The following is a 23,097-nucleotide window of genomic DNA, read 5'->3' on the forward strand; positions in this document are numbered from 1 at the left end:
ATGCAAAGGAAGGAGTCAGAGGGAGATACAAAATAACCAGATAGAGAGTGTTATTGTTAAAATAAATGCTACTTTTATTGGGGGATTTTGTTACATAGTTCAGGGAAGGGGAAAATGAAGAAAAAAAGTCTTTTAATAATAGTCTGCTGTGGTCCCGCTTCGTTCCTTTGGAGAGTAATCTATGGAACTCTCTGCTGCGTTTTCAAATCAATTTGAAAGCCGGGGCGACGGTTATCACCAATGCTATCTTCTTCGTCCTGGAAGTTACAATTACAAATACAGTAGAGTCTCACTTATCCAACACTCGCTTATCTAACGTTCTGGATTATCCAACGCATTTTTGTCGTCAATGTTTTCAATACATCATGATATTTTGGTGCTAAATTCATAAATACAGTAATTACTACATAGCATTACTGCGTATTGAACTACTTTTTCTGTCAAATTTGGGTTGCTTAATTTGTAAAATCATAACCTAATTTGATGTGTAATAGGCTTTTCCTTAATTCCTCCTAATTATCCAACATATTCGCTTATCCAACGTTCTGCCGGCCCGTTTATGTTGGATAACTGAGACTCTACTGTATATACTTGTAAACCGCCCTGAGTCCCCTTTGGGGTGAGAAGGGCAGGATATAAATGTCGCTAATAATAATAATAATAATAATAATAATAATAATAATAATAATAATAATATACAGTAATATATAATTAATATTATTATATCATATTATTAGTATTATATTGTCTTAAAAAATAATATTACAGTAGAGTCTCACTTATTTATTTATTTATTTATTTACAGTATTTATATTCCGCCCTTCTTTCTCACCCCGAAGGGGACTCAGGGCGGATTACAATGAACACATATATGGCAAACAGTCAATGCCAATAGACAAACAACATTCAGTTTTAGACAGACACAGAGGCATTTTTTAACATCTTTCCAGCTTCACGATTTCCGGCCACAGATGGAGCTGTTGCTTCACCGTCCATTGGTGGCTGTTCTTCCTCTTCTTTTCCTCGTGAGCAGTTTTATGGTGTTGTAGATTAGTTAAATTAGCCTCCCGCATAAAGCGTCCCTAAATTTTCCCTACTTGACAGATGCAACTGTCTTTCGGGGCTGCTAGGTCAACAGCAAGCCGGGGCTATTTTTTTAAAATTTTTTTATGGTCGGAGGCTTAACCCGACCCGGGCTTTGAACTCATGACCTCTCGGTCAGTAGTGATTTATAGCAGCTGGTTACTAGCCAGCTGCGCCACAGCCCGGCCCCCTTATCCAAGCTAAATGGGCCAGCAGAACCTTGGATAAGCAAATATCTTGGATAATAAGGAGGGATTAAGGAAAATTTATTTATTACATCACTTCTACCCTGCCCTTCTCACCCATCAGGGGACTCAGGAAAAGCCTATTAAACATCAAATTAGGTTATGATTTTACAAATGAAGCACCAAAACATCATGTTATACAACAAATTTGACAGAAAAAGTAGTTCAATACGCAGTAATGCTCAGTAGTAATTACTGTATTTACGAATTTAGCACCAAAATATCACAATGTTTTGAAAACATTGACTACAAAAATGCGTTGGATAATCCAGAACGTTGGATAAGTGAGACTCTACTGTATTGAAAACATTGACTACAAAAATGGTTTGGATTATCCAGAAGGTTGGATAAGCGAGGCTTGGATAAGTGAGACTCTACTGTATTAATATTATATGCATATACATTGCAAAGAACTACAAATAACTGCGACCCTTGTTGTTGTTGTTTAGGAGCAACAGGATTCTCTTTCCCTGGAGGCCCCGCCCCCTCCCCTGGAGGCCACGCCCTCTCCCTGACCGCGCCTCCTCCTTTGTTCGGGCTGGGAGGGGCGTGGCGGGCGTCCCATTGGCTGAGAGAACCCCAAGGGGCGTGGCTAGAGGCTAGTTTACCAGGCCCGCGGGGAGAGGAGAGGATTGGCTGGGAAGGGGCGCGGCTTGGTTCCTATTGGCGGAGCAGGGCTGAGAGGGCGTGGCCAGGCAGCGGGACGTGCCTGCGATGTCCCCAGGAGGGGGCGTGGCCGCGGGAGAGGAGGAGAGAGAGAGAGAAAGAGAGAGAGAGAGAGAGAGAGAGAGAAGCAGAAGGAAGGAAGGAAAGAAGGAAGGAAGGAAGAAAGAAGCAGGGAGGGCAGGGGATGGGATGGGGCCCTCCAGGTGCAGACGCCCCCTCCCCACAGCCCCCTCCTCCTCCTCCTCCTCCGGAGACCTGAAGGGGCAGCTCCCGGTGAGTGGCAGGAGGCAGACCCCTCCCCAATTAACCCCCTCCCTCTTCTCTCCCCCCTTGTCCCACCCTTTAGAGGGGGGGGTCTCTCTTGGGGAGGGGGCGTGGGCATTCACCCCCCTCCCATGCATACACAATCTTGGGTGGGGGTCTCTCAGTGGCCTGCCCCTCTTTCTCCACCATTTTGGGGGCCAGGGACCCCTCCCCACTTCAAGATCGACGCCTCCTCTTCATTTGGGTGGGGGTCCCCCGGCGTGGCTTTCTTTGGTTTTGGGAACCAGGGACCCCTCCCCACTTCTTTCCATGCCTTTCTCTTCCTTTGTATTTGGGTGGGTGGGGGGGGGGGGTCCCTGGTTATAAGGGGAGGGGGTCTCTCTCTTTGGGAAGGGGGCGTGGGCATTGAACCCCTCCCCCCACTCACACTTCTGTGATCTTGAGTGGGGGTCTCACTTCGGCTTTAAAGCTCCTGCCTCTCTTTCTATACAATTTTGAGTGGGGGTCTCTCTTTGGGAAGGGGCTATGGGGACAAGAGACCCCTCCCCACTTCAAGATTGATGCCTTTCTTGATTATAAGGGGAAGGGGTCTCTCTTTGGGAAGGGGCGTGGGCATTGATCCCCCCATTCACACTATTGTAATCTTGGGTGAGGGTCTCACTTCGGCTTTAAGTCTCCTGCCCCTCTTTCTGTACCATTTTGGGTGGGGGTCTCTTTGGGAAGGGGCTATGGGGACAAGAGACCCCTCCCCACTTCAAGATTGATGCCTTTCTTGATTATAAGGGGAAGGGGTTTCTCTTTGGGAAGGGGCGTGGGCATTGATCCCCCCATTCACACTACTGTAATCTTGGGTGAGGGTCTTTCTTTGAGAAGGGGGCGTGGGCATTAACCCCTTCTCCCCCAACTCACAATTCTGTGATCTTGGGTGAGGGTCTCGCTTCGGCTTTAAGGCTCCTGCCCCTTTTTCTGTACAATTTTGGGTGGGGGTCTCTCTTTGAGAAGATTGATGTCTTTCTTGATTATCAAAATTATGATTATGATTATTATCTTGATTATTATTTCTCTCCCCTGATTATAAGGGGAAGGGGTTTCTCTTTGGGAAGGGGCGTGGGCATTGACTCTCCCTCACACTACTGTAATCTTGGGTGGGGGTTTCGCTTTGGTTCTAAGGCTCCTGCCCCTCTTTCTGTACAGTTTTGGGTGGGGGTCTCTCTTTGAGAAGGGGCCATGGGCATTGATCCCCCCACTCCCATTTCCATAATCATGGGTGGGGGTCCCCCATTGGCTTTAGGGGTCCTGCCCCTCTTTTTCCATGATTTTGGGTGGGGGTCTTTCTTTGGGAAAGGGGTGTGGGCATTGACACCCCCCCTCACACGTCTGGAATCTTGGGTGGGGGTCTCACTTTGGCTTTAAGGATCCTGCCCTCTCTCTGTACAATTTTGGGTGGGGGTCTCTCTTTGAGAAGGGGGCATGGGGACAAGAGACCCCTCCCCACTTCAAGATCGATGCGTCTTTCTTTCCCTTCCCTGAAGGGAGGGGGTCTCTCTTTGGGAAGGGGGCGTGGGCATTGACCCCTCTCACACTTCCATAATCTTGGGTGGGGGTCTTGCTTTGGCTTTAAGGGTCCTGTCCCTCTTTGAGAAGGGGGTGTGGGCATTGACCCCCCCCCCAAACACACACACATACATTCCGCAGTGTTGAGTGAGGGTGGTCCTCTTCATGATTTTGGGTGGGGGTCTCTCTTTGGGAGGGGTGTGTGGACATTGACCCCCCCCCCCCCCACACACACACACTTTTGTAATCTTGGGTGGGAGTCCCTCCTAAACTCAAGGGGTCAGTGATGTGCCCCTCTTTGTCCACGATTTTGGGTGAGAGGGGGGCTTGGGCACCAGAGACCCCTCCCCACTTCTTTCCAAGATTGATGCCACTTTTTCTTCCCTTTCTCTATTTGGGTGGGGGTCCATCCCCTGGCTATATAATGGTAGGGGGTCCAGCTCTTGAGCCGTCTCTGCTGCACCTCTTTTTTCCTTTCTCCTCTGTTTCTTTCTTCCTCCGGATGTGATTGGTGATAAGGGTGGAATTGGGAAATAAGGGGAAGGGTCCGGCTATAAGGGTTGGGGTCTCTTGCTTGGCTATAAGGCATGGGAAGGGGTCTTCCGGCTTGCTGGTCTTTCTCACCCTTCTTTCTCTGCAGGGGATAAGGGGAAGGGTCCGGCTGTAAGGGTTGGGGTCTCTTGCTAGACTATATAATTGCAGAGGGTCCGGCTCTTGGGTGGTCTTCACGCAACATCTGCATTAGAATTTTGCAAAAAGTGGGATTTTTTTTTGGAAATTTTGCAAAAGGTGGGGCTTTGTGTTAGAATTTAGCAAAAAGTGGGATGTTCTTGGAATTTTTGCAGGAAGTGGGGTTTTTGTGTTGGAATTTTGCAAAAGTGGGATTTTATTTTGGATTTTTTTTTTTTTTTTTGCAAAAAGTGGGGCTTTGGGTTAGAATTTTGCAAAAAGTGGGATGTTCTTTTAGAATTTTTGCAAAAAGTTGGATTTTATTTTGGAATTTTGCAAAAAGTGGGGCTTCGGGTTAGAATTTTGCAAAAAGTGGGATGTTCTTTTAGAATTTTTGCAAAAAGTGGGGTTTTGTGTTGGAATTTTGCAAAAAGTGGAATTTTATTTTGGATATTTCTTTTTTTGCAAAAAGTGGGATGTTCTTTTAGAATTTTTGCAGAAAGTGGGGTTTTGTGTTGGAATTTTGCAAAATGTGGGATTTTATTTTGGAATTTTTGCAGAAAGTGGGGCTTTGTGTTGGAGTTTTGTCACCTCCTCTGTCTCTTTCTTCCTCTGGATGTCATTGTCGATAAGGGCGGAATTAGGGGATAAGGGGAAGGGTCCGGCTATAAGGGTTGGGGTCTCTTGCTTGACTATAAGGGATACTTGCCAGTTTTCAGTGCACCCCTCTTCCTTCCCCCTTCCTCTGCAATGTTGGGTGGGGGTGGGCTTAGTGGGGCCAGGGGTCCGGCTCTTGCCTGGGCTCTGACACGCCCCCTTTCTCTCTCTCTCTCTCTCTCCCCCCGGCTCTGCCCAGTGGCACCCCGATGGACCTTGACCTGGACTACGAGCGGCCCAACGTTGAGACCATCAAGTGCGTGGTGGTGGGCGACAACGCCGTGGGCAAGACCCGCCTCATCTGCGCCCGGGCCTGCAATGCCACCCTCTCGCAGTACCAGCTCCTGGCCACCCACGTGCCCACCGTCTGGGCCATCGACCAATACCGCGTCTGCCAGGAGGTGGGTCCCGGGGGGGGGGGCACCAAGGCCCGCAAAGAGGGCGGCAAAGTCCCAAAGGGCTTCCAGGATTTATTGACACCTTATTTGTTTGGCTTTTAATGCAATGCCATAGCATTGTATACAATACAGTATATCCGTGTGTGTGTTTCTATACAACAGGCATGGGCAAACTTTGTAACTTTTGGCCCACCCTTTGCAGAAGTCTTGCAATGCTATCCAATGACATAGCACCATGACGGAGCCTTTTTGCCCCTGTGCCCCCTCCCCTCGACCCCTTCCCACACGGCAGGTGCTGGAGCGCTCCCGGGATGTGGTGGACGAGGTCAGCATCTCCCTCCGCCTTTGGGACACCTTTGGCGACCACCACAAGGACCGGCGCTTCGCTTATGGCAGGTGAGGCCTGGGGGGCCCCTACGTGCTGGGAAAGGATAAACCCCTCCCTCTGACGGACAAGCACCGTATGTACTTGAGTATAAGCCAACCCCAGGGCTGGCCCTTGGTCATTTTCAAGTGTAAGCAAAGAGTATTTTGGCGCCCCCCCCATTGAAAAATTAAAGAGTCAATAGAAAGAAACACTAATGGGGGGGGGATAATTAACATTTTGAGAAAGCAGTGCCTTTTTTGGATTGCTGTAGGTTTTTCGGACTGTAGGTCCTTCCCCAGTCTCCAACAGACCTCAACCTCTGAGGATGCCTGCCATAGATGTGGGCAAAACGTCAGGAGAGAATACCTCTGGAACATGGCCGTACAGCCCAAAAAACCTACAGCAAAGCCTTCGACAACACACTGTATTTTTTTCCGGACTCCAAAATAGTGAAACTGCTGTGTTGTCGAAGGCCTTCTTGGCCAGAATCATTGGGCTGCTGTGAGTTTTCTGGGCTGTATGGCCATGTTCCAGAAGCATTTTCTCCTGACGTTTCATCTGCATGTATGGCAGGCATCCTCAGAGGTTGTGAGATCTGTTGGAAACCAGGCAATTGGGGTTTATATATCTGGAAAGTCCAAGGTGGGAGAAAGAATGCTTGTCTGCTTGAGGCAGGTGTGAATGTTATAACTGGCCTCCTTGATTAGCATTTAATAGCCTTGCAGTTTCAATGTATGGCTGCTTTCTGCCTGGGGGAATCCTGTGTTAGGAGGTGATTAGCTGGCCCTGATTGTTTTGTGTCTGGAATTCCCCTGTTTTTGAGTGTTGTTCTTTATCTACTGTCCTGATTTTAGAGTTTTTGAATACTTGTAGTTTTTAAATACTGGTAGCCTGATTTCTGGCAACTACCATGTCAGACTACACAGAGAAGCCATTGACATCCACCAGCATATCGACAATTTCAACAAAAAGGAGAAAACATGAAAATGAACAAAATCTGGTTACCAGTATTTCAAAAACAGGACAATAAATAAAGAACAACACTAAGAAAACAGAGGAATTCCAGACAAAAAACAATCAGGGCCAGCTAGCACCTCCCAAAAAAGGATTCCCTCAGGCAGGAAGCAGCCAGACCTTGAAGCTGAAAAGCTATTCAATGCTAATCAAGGTGGCCAATTGAAATATTCACACCTTGCCTCAAACAGACAAGACATTCCATAGATATATACCGTGTTTCCCCGAAAATAAGACAGTGTCTTATATCAATTTTTGCTCCCAAAGATGCTCTAGGTCTTATTTTCAGGGGATGTATTATTTTTCCATGAAGAAGAATTCACATTTATTGTTGAACAAAAAAATGAACATTTATCATATACTGTACAGCAGTTGTCATCATAAACCAGCATAACCAGACGAACTGAATCCTATCAAGAATTTCTTGTTACTCCCATTATTTCCATGCACAACACTCTATGGTACGTACATTTACCGATCCTGCATGCTCTGGTGTTCTGTTTGGAGGGCATGCTTCTAAACAAAAACTTGGCTAGGTCTTACTTTTGGGGGAGGCCTTATATTTAGCAATTTAGCAAAACCTCTGCTAGGTCTTATTTTCTGGGGATGTCTTATTTTAGGGGAAACAGGGTAAATCCCACTTGACTAATTTCCAACAGACCTCACAACCTCTGAGGATGCCTGCCATAGATGTGGGCGAAACGTCAGGAGAGAATGCTTCTGGAACATGGCCACACAGTCCGGAAAACTCAAAGCAACCTGTGATACAGTTGTTGCTGCAAGCCTAGCTTCCTTCCTTCCCTGCCTGGGGAATGCGATTTCCTGCTTCTTGGCAGGGGGTTGGACTGGATAGCCCATGAGGTCTCTTCCAACTCTACTATTCTATGATTCTATGGGGCACCTCGACAGCGCCCCAGGGGATTTGGCACCACCCGCAATTGCTTACTTCGCTTATAGCTGCAGCCGCCCCTGGCCGCCCCGAATATAAGCCGAGGCAGCTAATCTTACCACAAAAAAACTGGGAAAACATTGACTCCATTATAAGCCGAGGGTGGTACATTTCAGAAATAAAAATAGATACCAATAAGGTAAAAAAATATTACATTAATTGAGGCATCAGTAGGTTCAATGTTTTTGAATATTTACATAAAGCTCAAATTTAAGATAAGACTGTCCAACTCTGATCCAATCATGATTCTCATCTACTTCAATGTAAATGTGATTATGTATCCTTTTAATAATAATAGAGTAAAATAATAATATGGAGTGTCCGGTCGCTCAGTGTGTTAAAGCGCTGAGCTGCTGAACTTGCAGACCAAAAGGTCCCAGGTTCGAATTTATTTATTTATTTATTTACAGCATTTATATTCTGCCCTTCTCACCCCGAAGGGGACTCAGGGCAGATCACATCACACATATAGGCAAACATTCAATGCCTTTTAACATAGAACAAAGGCAAGACAAACATAGGCTCCGAGTGGGCCTCGAACTCATGACCTCCTGGTCAGAGTGATTCATTGCAGCTGGTTGCAGCTGGCTTGCTCTCCAGTCTGCGCCACAGCCCGAGCCGGGGAGCGGAGTGAGCGCTCACTGTTAGCTTCTGCCAACCTAGCAGTTTGAAAACATGCAAATGTGAGTAGATCAATAGGTACTGCACTGGCGGGAAGGTAACAACAGTCATGCCAGTGGCCACATGATCTTGGAGGTGTCTACGGACAACGCCAGCTCTTTGGCTTAGAAATGGAGATGAGCACCAACCCCCAGAGTCGGACATGACTGGAGTTAACCTCAGGGGAAAACCTTTACCTTTACCTAAAATAGTGCATGTAATAATAATAATCATAATAATAATACAGGAAATAATACATGTAATAATAAATAGAGTAAAATAATACATGCAATAATAATAATAATAATAAGAAGAAGAAGAAGAAGAAGATCAGAGTGAAATAATAAATGTATTATTATTAATAATAATAATAAAAAAGAGTAAAATAAATGTAATAGCAGCAACAATAATAGAGAAAAATAATAAATGTAATAATACCCATAATAATAGAGAAAAATAATGAATGTACCATATATTCTCGAGTATAAGCTGACCCAAATATAAGCCAACCAGGACCCTCACCCGAGTATAAGCCGAGGGGGGCTTTTTCAGTCTTAAAAAAAGGGCTGAAAAATTAGGCTTATACTCGAGTATATACAGTAACTTTCCGTATCCAGCCAGGGCCAAGCGTTCTCCTTGACCAGCGGATCAGGGTTTCTTCCTGGGGAGTGGAATAGGGAGGAGGGGGTTATTCAGGGGAGGGTCCTGGCCAGAAGCCAGCTGGACGCTTCTGCCTTTGGCAAAACAGCCCGATAGGATTGATTGATTGACCACATGAGCTGCAGTGATGGGGAAACAAGGCAGAGCGAGCAGGAGTTTGCTGCAGCTCCAGGGAGGGGCTGCCCTCTTTTAAAAGGTCCATGATGGTGAGGGGGCAGAGATTTGGGGAATGGATGGTCTTTGGCCTTTGTGAGTGGGGGTCTCCCAGTAGGAGTGTGGCCAGAGTAATCCCTTCCCTCCCTGCCGGAGCTTTGCTGGCCGGCTTCGGCTGCGGCTCGTGCTGATAATCCCTTCTAAGATGTTTCTGTGGCATGCGATGGGTGGGGGGGGGGGGGTTCCCCAAAGTCCGGGGTCTTTTGTCCCAGAGCCTCTGAGCTGCTGCCAGTGAGAACATGCCTGGCTCCTGGAATGAGGTTCAGGAGTTCTGGTTAAGGAACCACATATCCAAAATGCACAGTTGTTGTGGTCTTCTACTGGAACAACAAACACGCAGAGTTTGTTTCCCAAATAAGCAGGAAGGCTTTTCTTTCTCCTTTGTTGCAGATGTATACGAAGTATAGACAGTATATACAAACTTTACACCTTCTACCCAAAGCAGCAATTCTCCAACACACTCTCCAGAATACCATCCGTCCCCTCAACAACTCTCATCAAACTTACTCGATATAACAACAACCTATATAATAATAATAATAATAATAATAATAATAATAATAATAATAATAATAATACGAACTGCCAACTGCAAAAGGCCACCCTACTGGGATCTGCACGCATCATCCGAAAATACATCACACAGTCCTAGACGCTTGGGAAGTGTTCTACTTGTGATTTTGTGATATGAAATCCAACTTGTTTGCTGTGTCATACAATATAATAATTATAATTATAATAATAATAATTATTAATTAATTATTTATACCCCATCACCATCTCTCATAGGGATTCAGGGCAGCTTACAAAATAGCACACAAAGATGCCATACATAAAATACATAATACATAAAATGAAATACATCAACATCTCCCGTTGCATTAACCACCACCACACCATAATTACTATAACACCCCTAAGCAGCGTGAACACTGGAAACCAACACGGAGGCCAATAAACAATCTAATATCTTTATTAAAGCAATAAAAGTTCTAAACAAAAATAAGCAGAGTATATAGTCAGGCGGTTGACCTTTTAGAGAAGATCAAAATTAGTCCAATGAAATGAAGTTATGTGTCCAGTATTAGAGTCCAAAGTCTATAATCCAAGTAACCGAAACACACTCAAACTCTTTGGAAGTTTGAGTGGGGAAAGAGCAAGGTTTCGCAGGAAGATGCTTGAAGTAAAGTCCAGAACAAGGATTCAAGGCTAGGCAAGGTATTTCGTGATGGATCTGAAACGCAATCCAAACTTAGCAAGGAGTGGGACGCAACTCCCAGACTACTCGTGAGTAAACGCGCCGGTGGGCCGCTTGGAAACTCAGGAACAAGAGACGATGTTCTTCAGTCAATAGTCACGTTGATACCGCAACAGGGAGAACTCAGCGCAGAACTTTTATTGAAGTTCAAGAGCTCCCCCAAGCAGGTGTTTGACTCCCCAAATCTTCCCAGAGAACGGAGCTGTTTCAAATCGCACCAGATGCCTGCCTCCCTGAAACTTCCCAAGAGAACCGATTTAGCCACAATCGCCTCTCTCCGCTAATCTCGCGCTTCTCCTTAAAATCTGTCTTTGGGAGCGATCTGTTTTGAGAAAAGCCCTTCTATCAAACACCAAACTTTCCGGAGAACCAGGCTCCGTTTCAAGGGCGTCCCTAATTGGCTCTGGCACGGAAATGTCAACAGGAGACATCTGGAAAGGGACGGAATCTTGCTGAGATGGAAGAAAGCCCAAATCCTCTTCAATTTGATCTTTGATGGCTGCGGGGTCATGGGCCAAAGGTGCCTGAGACATCACAATTACAGTGGCTTGACGCTTTTACCGGTGGTTAGGCCAGAGGTATTAACTCCACTATCACTTAGAAAATGCCTGGTAATTTCCAAATCCTGACAGGCAGGGCCCTCCTTTGCAACAGACTAGGAGACGTCTATGTGTTATTCGATGCGCTGCCTCACTCGGCTCCTCTTCCTCCGCAGGTCAGACGTGGTGGTGCTCTGCTTCTCCCTGGCCAACCCCAACTCCCTGAAGCACGTGAAGACCATGTGGTACCCAGAGATCAAGCACTTCTGCCCTCGCACCCCCATCGTGCTGGTGGGCTGCCAGTTGGACCTCCGCTACGCCGACCTTGAGGCCGTCAACCGCGCCCGGCGACCCCTGGCCAAGTGAGGCCCCTCTCCCCAATATAGAGATAGACCCCCCCTCTGTCCTTCTTTGGGGTGTTTTGGTGGGATGCCTTTGACTCTTGGAGGTGGGAATCTGGAGCACTTGGGAGGTGCCAGGGAAAGATTCATATTTTCCTGAATGGGGTGTATGTTTTCAGACAAAATATCGACATTCCCCGTGCTCGCAAGCAGTGGTGAATAGTTTATAACGGAGAATAAAAGACAAAAGGCGTATTGAGCCAGTCAATACTTATGACGAGAGAATTTAATACTCATTAAAGCCGTTCAAAACAATGTTGTAATGCCAACCACATGTGCAACTCTGGGGGAAATCAATTAGGCTCCTGTGGGTTGAGCCGTATCTTCCTTGGCATCTGAAGAACCCAGTCCTGGCCTGACCCTCTTCTCCGGGGGGCTCTTCCACCCTCAGGAATCTGGGCTTTCCAGCTGCAGGAGGGCATGTCGCATTCTTGCCTCATCACTCCACTCCCTCGCCAACTGCGAACCCTCTTATTCCAAGGGCAGCGCAATGGGAGCTGGAGTGTGGGGAGACATAGCCTTGTAACTGTGCAAGGGTCTTCCCTTTGCTTGGCCTCGTCCCTTCAGCCATTGCTTCCTTCCTTTCTCTCTCGCCCCCTCCTCCAGGCCCATCAAGCCTTCCGACATCTTGCCCCCCGAATACGGGCACGAGGTGGCCAAGGAGCTGGGCGTCCCCTACTACGAGACCAGCGTGGTGGCCCAGTTCGGCATCAAGGACGTCTTCGACAACGCCATCCGGGCCGCCCTCATCTCCCGGCGCCACCTCCAGTTCTGGAAGTCCCACCTCAAGAAGACCCAGCGGCCCTTGCTACAGGCCCCCTTCCTGCCCCCGAAGCCCCCGCCGCCCATCATCCACATCCCGGAGCCGCTGCCCGGGGAGGGCCGGGGCCCCACCGCCCTCTTCCACCAGCCCATCTGTGCCGACGTCGCCTTCTTCCTGCAGGGCGGCCACCGGGTCTTCGCCCACCGCGTCTACCTGGCCACCTCCTGCTCCAAGTTCTACGACCTCTTCATGCTGGACTTGGGGGGTGAGGCGGTTGCGGGGGCCAAGGAGCCCGCCGGCAGGACGAAAAGCCTGGACGCCGCAGACAAAGCGCCCCCGGGGCCCCCGGCGGCCTCTCTCCGGACCTCGCAGAGCGACGACCCGCTGCGCTTGGCCCCGGCCGCCCGGGAGCTGTCTGGCTGGGGGCGGGGCTTCGTGCGCATGTGCCCGGAGGTGGTGCGGGACCCGGTGACGCTGCAGGAGAGGCCCATGACGGCGGTCTACCTGGACGGGCTGGTGCCACCGGGCCCCTTCCGGGCGGTGCTGGAGTACCTCTACACGGGACACCTGGAGCAGCACCGGGCCGACCTCATGCAGGTGGCTGCCATCGCCGAGCTGCTGGAAGTCTTTGACCTGCGCATGATGGTGGCCAACATGCTCAACAAGGAGAGCTTCATGAACCGCGAGATCACCAAGGCCTTCCACGTCCGGCGGGCCAACCGGATCAAGGAGTGCCTGACCAAGGGCACCTTTGCAGGTAGGCAAGGGACAGGTGGGCCTGGCGACACATATAGCGGTCCTCCCTCTTGGTGGAGGCCTGATCTGCCATCTGCGCTTGCAACACTTTCTTTGTTTCCCCCTTCAGATGTGGTCTTTGTGGTGGATGACGGATTGGTGCCGGCGCACAAGCCGCTGCTCCTCGCAGGATGTGACTTCATGGTGGCCATGTTTGGTGGCACATTCCGAGAGAGTTGTGCTGCAGAGGTGAGGAAAGCGGGGGTTGGAATTAGAACCATTATTATTCCAGGGGTTCTGTGTTTCTACAGTCGCTCCCTTTCATGGAGAGGGTCTCTCTTCATGACCCACCCTTTGTCCCACTGACTTTTCATGGTGCTTCTCCCAACCACTCCTGGTTTCAAAGTGTCAAATCAAGTGTTGGTGAAGTCCCTGGACGTTTGGGGGTCCCAAAAGCAGGGGAGGGGCTGCTCTTTCTTGGTCCTTTCCTAAAGACATCTTACAGGCCAAGGCCTCAGTGCTGGTGTGCTGCTAGAAGGGGGTCTGCTCTCCAGTGACTCATCGGGCAAATGGGAACAGTCTTCTGGGCAGCATGGATGTTAGGGATTCCTCTTTTTCAGAAGAGGAGGGGGAGCAGGAAAGTGTTCATGAATCTGAGGGTGAGCTGGAATCTGAGGAGATTTTGTAAGTACCCACATTTCAGGAGAGGCGAAAGGAAATAGAGAAGAGATGTCATTCAGCTAGAATAGCTGCCAGAAATGCAGCCGAGTAATTGGGAACTGCCCTAGCAGCTGTGAGGAGACTCAGGGCTATAAAGCAGAAGCAGGTGCAGCCAGCTCTTGCTGGTAACAAACTGACTCTAATGCCTTCGCTGCCCTTGTGGCTGCTTCAAGTCTGCATCTGGGAAACTGCTCCTAAGGATTTATTGTTGTTTCTTTGTCTGAAGTAAGACTGCTATTTGATTTGGGCATTTAACAGAGACTAAGAAGTGTGCTTGCCCTAAGCCTTCCTTGCTTCCTTTTGCATTATTCCACTGAGTGAGCTGTATTTTATGTTTTGCTGAAGTAAAGCAGTTTTCATTTACTTACAATAGTGTTTTAAGGCTGTTCTTGAAAGACAAAACAGGACAACGGAGGGCTTGGGAGGACAGTCTGCCTCTCTAGAGCAGGGGAAGCAGGGCTCAGTGGCAGGAAATCTCCTCTTTTGGTGGAGTAGGGAGGCCGAGCCGAGTTGGCACCAGGAAGGCAGGTCAAAGGCGTTAAGTTGCAAAGAGGGTCAGGCTTGGGGTCAGATTGCGCAGCTCCCTCCGCTTCTCCTCCTGGCTCTTTCCTCTTCCTCTGCAACCCAGACCCCTTTCTTTGGCAGGAGGGAGAGCAGCTGGTCCCAGGAATGCGCTCCTCCAGCCACTCAGTGTTGGCTTTTGGCGGGGAGGGGCCCAAGATAAATTGGGCAGTGCAAAAATAAAAGTGCCAGGCTGCAGCCAAGGCGGCCAAGAGGCAGGGAAGCTGAGCGCCTCCCCAGCAATCGGTGCCTCTCCCTCCTGGCTGCCTTCTTGCGTCCACACTCTTGGGCTCCCTGCAAAAGGGCTTCCTTTCCAGGCCCTGAGGCACAGGCAGGGACCCCCACACGGAGTGCCACCGAGCATGCGCAGAGTGGACTCTGCCCTCCCAAGTCTTAGAGGATTGGCCTTCTGTCTTTCAGGAGCTTGAGGTCCAGTGCATTGGGGGTGGAGGTCCTGTTTGGGTGCCTTTGCTGTCAGGTTCATGAGGAGAGGGTGGTCATAAAATCATAGACCCCCAGGGACACCCAGTCCAACCATGTAGTAACACACAATCGAAGCACTCTTGACAGATGGCCATCCAGCCTCGGCTTTAAAACCTCCAGAGAAGAAAAAGACTCCACCAGTCTCCTAGGGAGCCTATTCCGCTGCTGAATATCTCTAACTCTCAGGAAGTTTTTCCTAATGTTTAGGTGGAATCTCTTTTCTTGCCATTTGAATCCATTGCTCCATTTATTTATTTATTCCATGTCAAAAGCATTGCATAAATAAGTATAAAACTGATAAAAATAGAGGGAAATAATAACAAGAAGTTAAATACAAGGGCTATCCAGAAAGTAGATTACGTTTTGGAATTAAAAATGAACAAAGTATAGAAAACATTTACCATATGCAGTTAAAAGCCACACCCAAATACCACTTCTCAACATAGTCCCCATTGAAATCTAGGTACTTCTCATAGCGATAAAAGAGTTTTGAAAGTCCTTCCCCACCAAATTTTGCCGCTTGGCTTGTGTCCTCAACCAGGCGGGCGTCCCTTTCCGCAGCTGCGCATGTGCATGCGCTCAACTTGTCCTGGATTGCTCTTCTAAGGTTTTGCGAGAAGCACACCTTTCCTGTCCCAAAAAACAGTCGCCATAACCTTCCTTGCCAGCATTTGCAAAACAGAAGAGCGATCCAGGACGAGCATGGTGGAAAGTTGAGTGCATGCACATGTGCAGCTGCGGGAAGTGACCCTTGCCTGGTTGAGGACGCAAGCCAAGCGGCAAAGTTTGGTGGGGAAGGACTTCCCAAACTCTTTTATCGCCATGAGAAGTGCCTAGATTTGAATGGCAACTATGTTGAGAAGTGGTATTTGGGTCTGGCTTTCAACTGCATATGGTAAATATTTTCTCCTATACTTTGTTCATTTTTAATTCCAAAACGTAATCTACTTTCTGGATAGCCCTCATAATATTTGACCAAAAACGGGCAATAGCGACCGCATTGTCTGTAGCTTGAAACAGTTCTCCCCCTGTGCATGAGGCAGGGCATGGTGGGCAAGCAGACAGGTGCGGAGTCGCACAAGGTGGGGGGTTCTTCTAGGTCGTGCCATTTGGCCAGGTTGTCTTTTGATCTGCCCATGTCGAAGAGATAAACAACCACTATAAAGGTTCAAAACATAAAAAGAGATATGTATATTGGGCAGAGCCAACAATATACAAATTGAAAACTATTTGCTGCTTATCCATTGCCGCTTACCAGAAGAAGGACAACCGAAACTGGAGTAAACCCGGGAACCAGTAGTAAACGGACTATTGCAATCTACAGCCAGCTACTTAGAAACAGCATTGTGTTCTCCTAGCTGGGGCTCTTGTTGACAACTACTCAGAACCAACATTCATGCATAGTTTGGTCCCCAGACTTGGGAGCTTACTCTTGAGAAACTGAACTTACTTCCAATAGACTGTTATTTCAAAAGATATGCTATACATTTGATGTCATCAACACAGGATCTCAAAGAATCAAAAGAACTTTTGGTCAAGGTTTTTTTGGAACAAACTTTTCAATACCTGTGAAGTCTCAAAAGATATATTAACCAATATTATTTTGCAAAGGTTGAATGTGTTTATATTATTTTGGTTGCCAAATTCAATTGATGTTGAAATAGTGGAGACTATTACAGTCTGGAAGATACTACTGTGGATTATAACAGTTGACTGTACTTATTTATTTTCATTATTGTTGTTAACTCTCAGGTAATATTGTATGTATATGGTGCTCTGAATTACATAGTGCAACTTATGTTTTGAAACTTTATAGTATTCGCTTATCCTTTTTACATAGAAGGAAGATAGCTCTATACTCAGAGAGGCCTGACTATTTCTGTGGCCTTTGCAAGATGCTCTAATATACATATCTCTTTTTATGTTTTGAACCTTTATAGTGGTTGTTTATCTCTTCGACATTGTCTATTATAGACATTTGTGTGTATTTATCATTTTGATCTGCCCACTCTGCTTCTGAGTCTGTTCAGGGCTTTCCACGTTGCCCATTCTTGGTTTGTCCCTGGAGGAAGGAAGACCCTCGTTGGGGGGGTGGGATCCATTTGGGATTTCCTGGTTTAGCTGCCCAGATGGACACTCTTGCTGTTGCTGGAGGAACATTTAGAGAAGTGGTGGTCCTCCTGAAGCTTTTCTTTGAGTCTTGTCCCCGCTTCAATGTGACATCTTCTCCAACGGTTGGTGGTCCCCCAGTTGGGTTCTATGGTAGGCGGCATCTTCCTTGACCCCCTCCCTCGCTCCCTCCCATCTTCCAGGTCCCACTTCCGGGCACCAACTGTGCCTGCCTCCGCGCGGTGCTGGAGTTCCTCTACACGGGCCACTTTGTGCCCACTCCGGACCTGGACGCCATGGAGCTGCTGGTGCTGACCAACCGCCTCTGCCTGACCCGCTTGCAGGCCCTGACTGGTGAGTCCGGGGACCCAAGGTTGGGGGGGGGAGAGAATCGGAACGTGGCAGATGCAGCACCACACAACATCCCCCCGCCCAATGTCCTGCTGCTGGCTGGCCAATCTATCTGGCCGCTTCCTGCCTGGAGGCCTCTTACATAAGCTGCCAATAAGATAGCGAGGAGGGCGGTGGGGACACAGCGTCCCTGTAATCAATTTGTCCCAGGGCCTTGATTTGGCTTGCCAGCAGCACAGTAAGAGAGAAACAGAAGGGGAGGCGGGTATTATCCTCTGTTATAGTACTAAACAAGCCTCCAGTCCAATGGAATTGAATCCCAGAGCCATTGAGCCCATCCAGAAGACGGGCATCCGCAAGACATGACTGCTGGCATGACTGTCGTGGGCAAAGGAGCCTCTGAGCAGCCCCAAAGTGCACCCAACACTCCATGCGCTTGGCTTCCAACAAGCGGATAGTTTACCAGCCAGCGTTGTTGTTGTTGTCGTTGTCGTTGTTGTTGTTGTTGTTGTTATTATTATTATTATTATTATTATTATTATTATTATTATTATTATTATTATTTGAAACACAACAAGATGAGTCCACAGCAGACACACTGCTGGTTGTTGTATTGGATCACACGTCGGACACTTCCCAAGTGTCTAGGACTATTATTATTATTTTATTGTATGACACAGTAAACAAGATGTATATGCTGGATTTCGTTTCACAAAATCACAAGTCGAACACTTCCCAAGTGTTTAGGACTGTGTGATGTATTTTTGGATGATGCACACAGATCCCAGTCGGGTGGCCTTTTGCAGTTGGCAGATCGTAATTTTGTCAATGTCTATTGTTTCCAAATGCCGGCTGAGATCTTTTGGCACGGCACCCAGTGTGCCCATCACCACCGGGACCACCTGTACTGGTTTCTGCCAGAGTCTTTGAAGTTCAATCTTGAGGTCCTGAGAGCGGCTCAATTTTTTCTGTTGTTTTTCGTCAATGCGACTGTCACCTGGGATGGCAACATCAATGATCCAAACCTTTTTCTTTTCCACAACTGTGATGTCTGGTGTGTTGTGTTCCAGAACTTTGTCAGTCTGGATTCGGAAGTCCCACAGTATCTTTGCACGCTCATTTTCCAATACTTTTGCAGGTTTGTGATCCCACCAGTTCTTTGCTGCTGGAAGGTGGTACTTGAGGCATAAGTTCCAATGAATCATTTGGGCCACATAATTGTGCCTCTGTTTGTAGTCAGTCTGTGCGATTTTCTTACAGCAGCTGAGGATATGATCTTTGTGTGCTCATTTTCCAGCCAGCATTATTGTTGTTGTTGTTGTTGTTGTTATTATTATTATTATTATTATTATTATTATTATTATTATTATTATTTGAAACACAACAAGATGAGTCCACAGCAGACACTCTGCTGGCTGTTGTATTGGATCACACGTCGGACACTTCCCAAGTGTCTAGGGCTGCTATTATAATTATAATTATAATTATTATTATTAGTAGTAGTAGTAGTAACATTTATATCCCGACCTTCTCACCCCGAAGGGGACTCAGGGTGGCTTACAAGTTATATATACAGTAGAGTCTCACTTATCCAAGCCTCGCTTATCCAAGCTTCAGGATTATCCAAGCCATTTTGGTAGTCAATGTTTTCAATATATCATGATATTTTGGTGCTAAATTCGTAAATACTGTAATTACTACATAGCATTACTGTGTATTGAACTACATTTTCTGTAAAATTTGTTGTATAACATGATGTTTTGGTGATTAATTTGTAAAATCATAACCTAATTTGATGTTTAATAGGCTTTTCCTTTATCTCTCATTATCCAACATATTCGCTTATCCAACATTCTGCCGGCCTGTTTAGCTTGGATAAGTGAGACTCTACTGTACATACAATATATTATATTATTAGTATAGCACAATAAAAGCACTATATAAGCATTATATATTATTATATTGTACTATACAACTATATTGCAATATCTATATTGTAATATAAATATACAATTATAATAGTGTATTATTATATATCAATATTTTATGTATATACAATATATCATGTTAGTATAGTATGGGTATTATATATTATTATATTGTACTATACGACTATATTGCAGTATCTATATTGTAATATAAATATGCAATTATAATAGTGTGTTATGGTTATTATATATCAATATTTTATATATATACAATATATTACAATACTAGCTGTGCCCGGCCACGCGTTGCTGTGGCAAAGTGGTGGTGGTATTGGTTAAAAATTGTTGTGTAATTTTTATTTGACGTTATTTGTATTTTTTAATTAATTTTATTGTACATTATCTTTTTATTTATTATACTTTATTATTTTCTTTGTATTAATTTTAGTTATTGTCTGTTATTATAGTATTTTATTGTATTAATTTTTTTAGTGTTTTTTATTATTTTTTATTGGGTTGCTAGGAGACCAAGTTGGAGGAGCTTAGCCTTCTAACTGGCAGCAATTGGATAAAAGCAACTATTCCTCTCTCTCTAATTAGGACTTTGTTTTTCTTTTCTTTTTGTTGTATCAACCTAGAGCCGTGGATGAGGGGTTGTGTCGTCAAATTTTGAGGTTGGGGGCCTGTAGTTTTGTTGTTTTGTGGGTCGCCGTGATGCCATCACTCTTTTATATATATAGATTAGTATATTGTGAATATTATATATTATTATATTGTTAAATTGATACAGGAGACATGGTGGAAAGATGTCTTCCTGGCCTCGCCTTCTTCATTCTGGTCCAGAATGGCAGTTAGACCTTGGGGGCGGGGGGCTCCCATCTAATGATATAGGAGACGTGGTGGAAAGATGTCTTCCTGGCCCTGCCTTCTTCCACATGTGCCAAGCTGAGGCCTTTCTTTGGTATCTTCTTCTCCAGAGCAGTACGCCGTGGACGAGCTTGTGCATGCCAGCCTGCAGCAGGTGGAAATAGATGCCCAAGTCATCCTCTACCTGGAGATGACACAGGTAGGGAATAGGGAACACGCCAGCTTTGCCTCTGGCCAGGTGTCCACTTGTTTCAACCTCCAGGAACACTGAGGCTCAATTGGTGGTCACCTTCTTGGTGGCCACCTCCTTCTAGGGTGGGGTGGGACCAACCATTGAAATGGGCCCACTGCCTGTGGAGGTGCATGGGAGGGGAGAGCCATGCGTACATACCTGGGGGCATGTTCTACAAGCCCTTCCTCTGCCTTTGCTCCTCACGGTTGCCGATTCCTCTTCTGCAGTTCCATAATGCCCGCCAGCTGGCTGCCTGGTGCCTCCACTATCTCTGCACCAACTACAACAGTGTCTGTCGCCGGTTCCCCCGCGAAATGAAGTACATGTCTCCAGGTAGGGCTGCATCTCCACGCTTTGGTTGCCGGGGGAAGTGGGCCAGGAGGGAGTATTGGGGGACCTGGGCAGTTTGAAGTATCACAATGGACGCCCACTGTCGCGACCCAGGCTGCAGAGCACCAATAACCATACACAGAGGCCAGAATCTATCTAATATCTTTATTGAAGGAATATATAAAGTTAATAAAAACAAGTGTAGAAAATAGTTCAGAATTAGACCTTTCAGGAAAGGTCAGAATTAGTCCAAAAAAGCAATGTCCAATAAGAAATATTAAGGTCCAAAGTTGTAATCCAATAACCGAAACACTCACTTTGCCAGGCAAAGTGAGGGGAGATGACAAGGTCCTTTAGTCCATGAAACTTGAGCGAGGCTAGGAAATAACTTGATACTTGAAACAAGGCTTGAACGTGGAACAAGGTAACTAAGAACAAGAACAAGGTCCGTGGAATAACTTGATAAATCCGTGGAACAAGGCAAGGATTGATCCTGGGAAACAAGGCAAAGTCCGTAGATAAACAAGGCTGGGAAGCAAGGCGAAGGCTGGATAGCAAGGCAAGGCTTGAGCAGGAGCGAGGCTTGAATCGGAGCGCGCTGTCCAGACACAACTCGCTCCGAAGGCTGACGAATTGACTCCGCGAAGTTACTACGCGGGTAAAACACCTAAATAGAGTCTAGCTTTCCCGCCGAAGCAGTTCTCTGGGAATCAGAACCGAAAGCTAACTCTGAGACCAGATGTGAGACTCCCCAAAGATTCTCACGAGAAGCAGTCTTAATTGGCCACATTCTTAGCTGCGATCCTCGCACTCCTGCGCGAAGCTGAATCCAAACTTCTCTGTTGTTTACAAAACTCCCGGCGCAAGAATACGGGAGAAGTAGGCTCTGGGCTTGTTTGACATACTTCTGGGAGACAACTTTCTTGCAGGTGCAAGGTTCCCAGATCTGCCTGGGAAAGATCTGGCTGAGAGGAATCCAGTTCAGACTGGGAAGGTAAAAAACCCAAGTTTTCATCTTCATCAGGAATTACAATGTCCTGAGCAGGACTACAAGGCCCATGGGTCATCACACTATCCCCCTCCTCAAGGCCCCTCCCAAACTGGGGCCCTCTCCCCGAGGCGCGAGGTCGTGGTTTGGTGGGATAGGTCTGATGAAAGCGACGGGTTAGATCAGGAGCATGGACTGTGGAGGCGTCTTCCCAAGAGCGTTCCTCAGGGCCAAAACCCACCCAGTCAATGAGATATTGTAGGCGGCGGCGGTGAAAGCGAGAATCCAAAATGTCCTCAACCTCGAACTCCTCCTCCCCATTCATCAAAACAGGAGGGGGGGCCGGTTGGTCTGTATCAGGTCGCACACCATCCGCCGGAAGGAGCAGGGAACGGTGAAACACTGGGTGAATGCGCATTGAACGCGGAAGTTGGAGTTTGAAAGTCACGGGGTTTAATTGCGCCACCACTGGATAGGGACCAATGAAACGGGCATCTAACTTCCGGCAAGGGCGGTGGGAGGGCAGAAAGCGAGTGGACAGGAAAACCCGATCTCCTACCTTGATTTCGGGGCCCGGCTGGCGATGTTTGTCAGCGTGGCGTTTATAGTCCTCCTTGGCTTGATCCAGTTGCTGGAGCAAAAGTTGTTGCACCGCTGTGAGTTCCTGCAGCCAATCCTCTGCTGCGGGAACCTCTGAAGTTTCGATGACAGGGGGGAAGAAACGTGGATGGAAGCCGTAGTTTGCAAAGAACGGCGTTTCTTTTGTAGAAGCTTGAACTCCATTGTTGTAGGCAAACTCAGACAGTGGTAACAGAGAAGCCCAATTGTCCTGTTGATAGTTTACATAACAGCGAAGATACTGCTCCAAAGTGGCATTGGTGCGCTCCGTTTGCCCATCTGTTTGGGGATGATGAGCTGAAGATAAGCGAGAGTCTATGCCCAATAGTTTTTGTAGTGCCTTCCAAAAACGAGAGGTGAATTGAGATCCACGGTCTGTGACTAAACTCTTGGGCAATCCATGTAGTCTGAAAACATGTTGAAGAAATAGATCCGCAGTTTCCTTGGCCGTGGGGAGGCCTTCGCAGGGAATGAAATGGGCTAACTTGGTGAATAGGTCCACCACCACTAAGATCGTGGTGAATCCACAGGAAGGTGGTAGGTCAGTGATGAAATCCGCGGAAATTATTTCCCATGGGCGAGATGGGGTAGGAAGGGGGTGTAAAAGCCCTGAGGGCTTCTCCCTTCGTATCTTGGAGCGCTGGCATACTGGGCAGGTGTTGACATATTTTTCCACATCCTTGCGGATCTTGGGCCACCAAAAATCCCTTAGGATCAAATGCATAGTTTTAAATAGTCCGAAGTGTCCTGCTGGTTTGCAGTCATGACACAGACGAAGCGCTTTTTCCCTGCCCGGTCCGGGTGGGATATAAACA

General features: G+C 47.1%; 1 protein-coding gene across 1 annotated transcript in view; it reads left to right on the forward strand.

The window, feature by feature from the left end:
• Positions 1–2,106: 2,106 nt before the first annotated feature.
• The window catches only part of LOC100558177 (rho-related BTB domain-containing protein 2), a 30,242-nt gene continuing 9,251 nt past the window's right edge, over positions 2,107–23,097 (forward strand). Inside the window, exons 1-9 of the mRNA XM_062981933.1 lie at positions 2,107–2,267; positions 5,338–5,539; positions 5,829–5,932; positions 11,373–11,558; positions 12,204–13,117; positions 13,226–13,344; positions 17,172–17,322; positions 20,225–20,313; positions 20,574–20,679. Of these exons, the coding sequence (XP_062838003.1) occupies positions 5,348–5,539; positions 5,829–5,932; positions 11,373–11,558; positions 12,204–13,117; positions 13,226–13,344; positions 17,172–17,322; positions 20,225–20,313; positions 20,574–20,679 (1,861 nt within the window). The 5' untranslated portion in view covers positions 2,107–2,267; positions 5,338–5,347. The remainder of the gene's footprint in view (positions 2,268–5,337; positions 5,540–5,828; positions 5,933–11,372; positions 11,559–12,203; positions 13,118–13,225; positions 13,345–17,171; positions 17,323–20,224; positions 20,314–20,573; positions 20,680–23,097) is intronic.

Source organism: Anolis carolinensis, chromosome 5 (genome assembly GCF_035594765.1).
Source record: "Anolis carolinensis isolate JA03-04 chromosome 5, rAnoCar3.1.pri, whole genome shotgun sequence".
Taxonomy (NCBI): domain Eukaryota; kingdom Metazoa; phylum Chordata; class Lepidosauria; order Squamata; family Dactyloidae; genus Anolis; species Anolis carolinensis.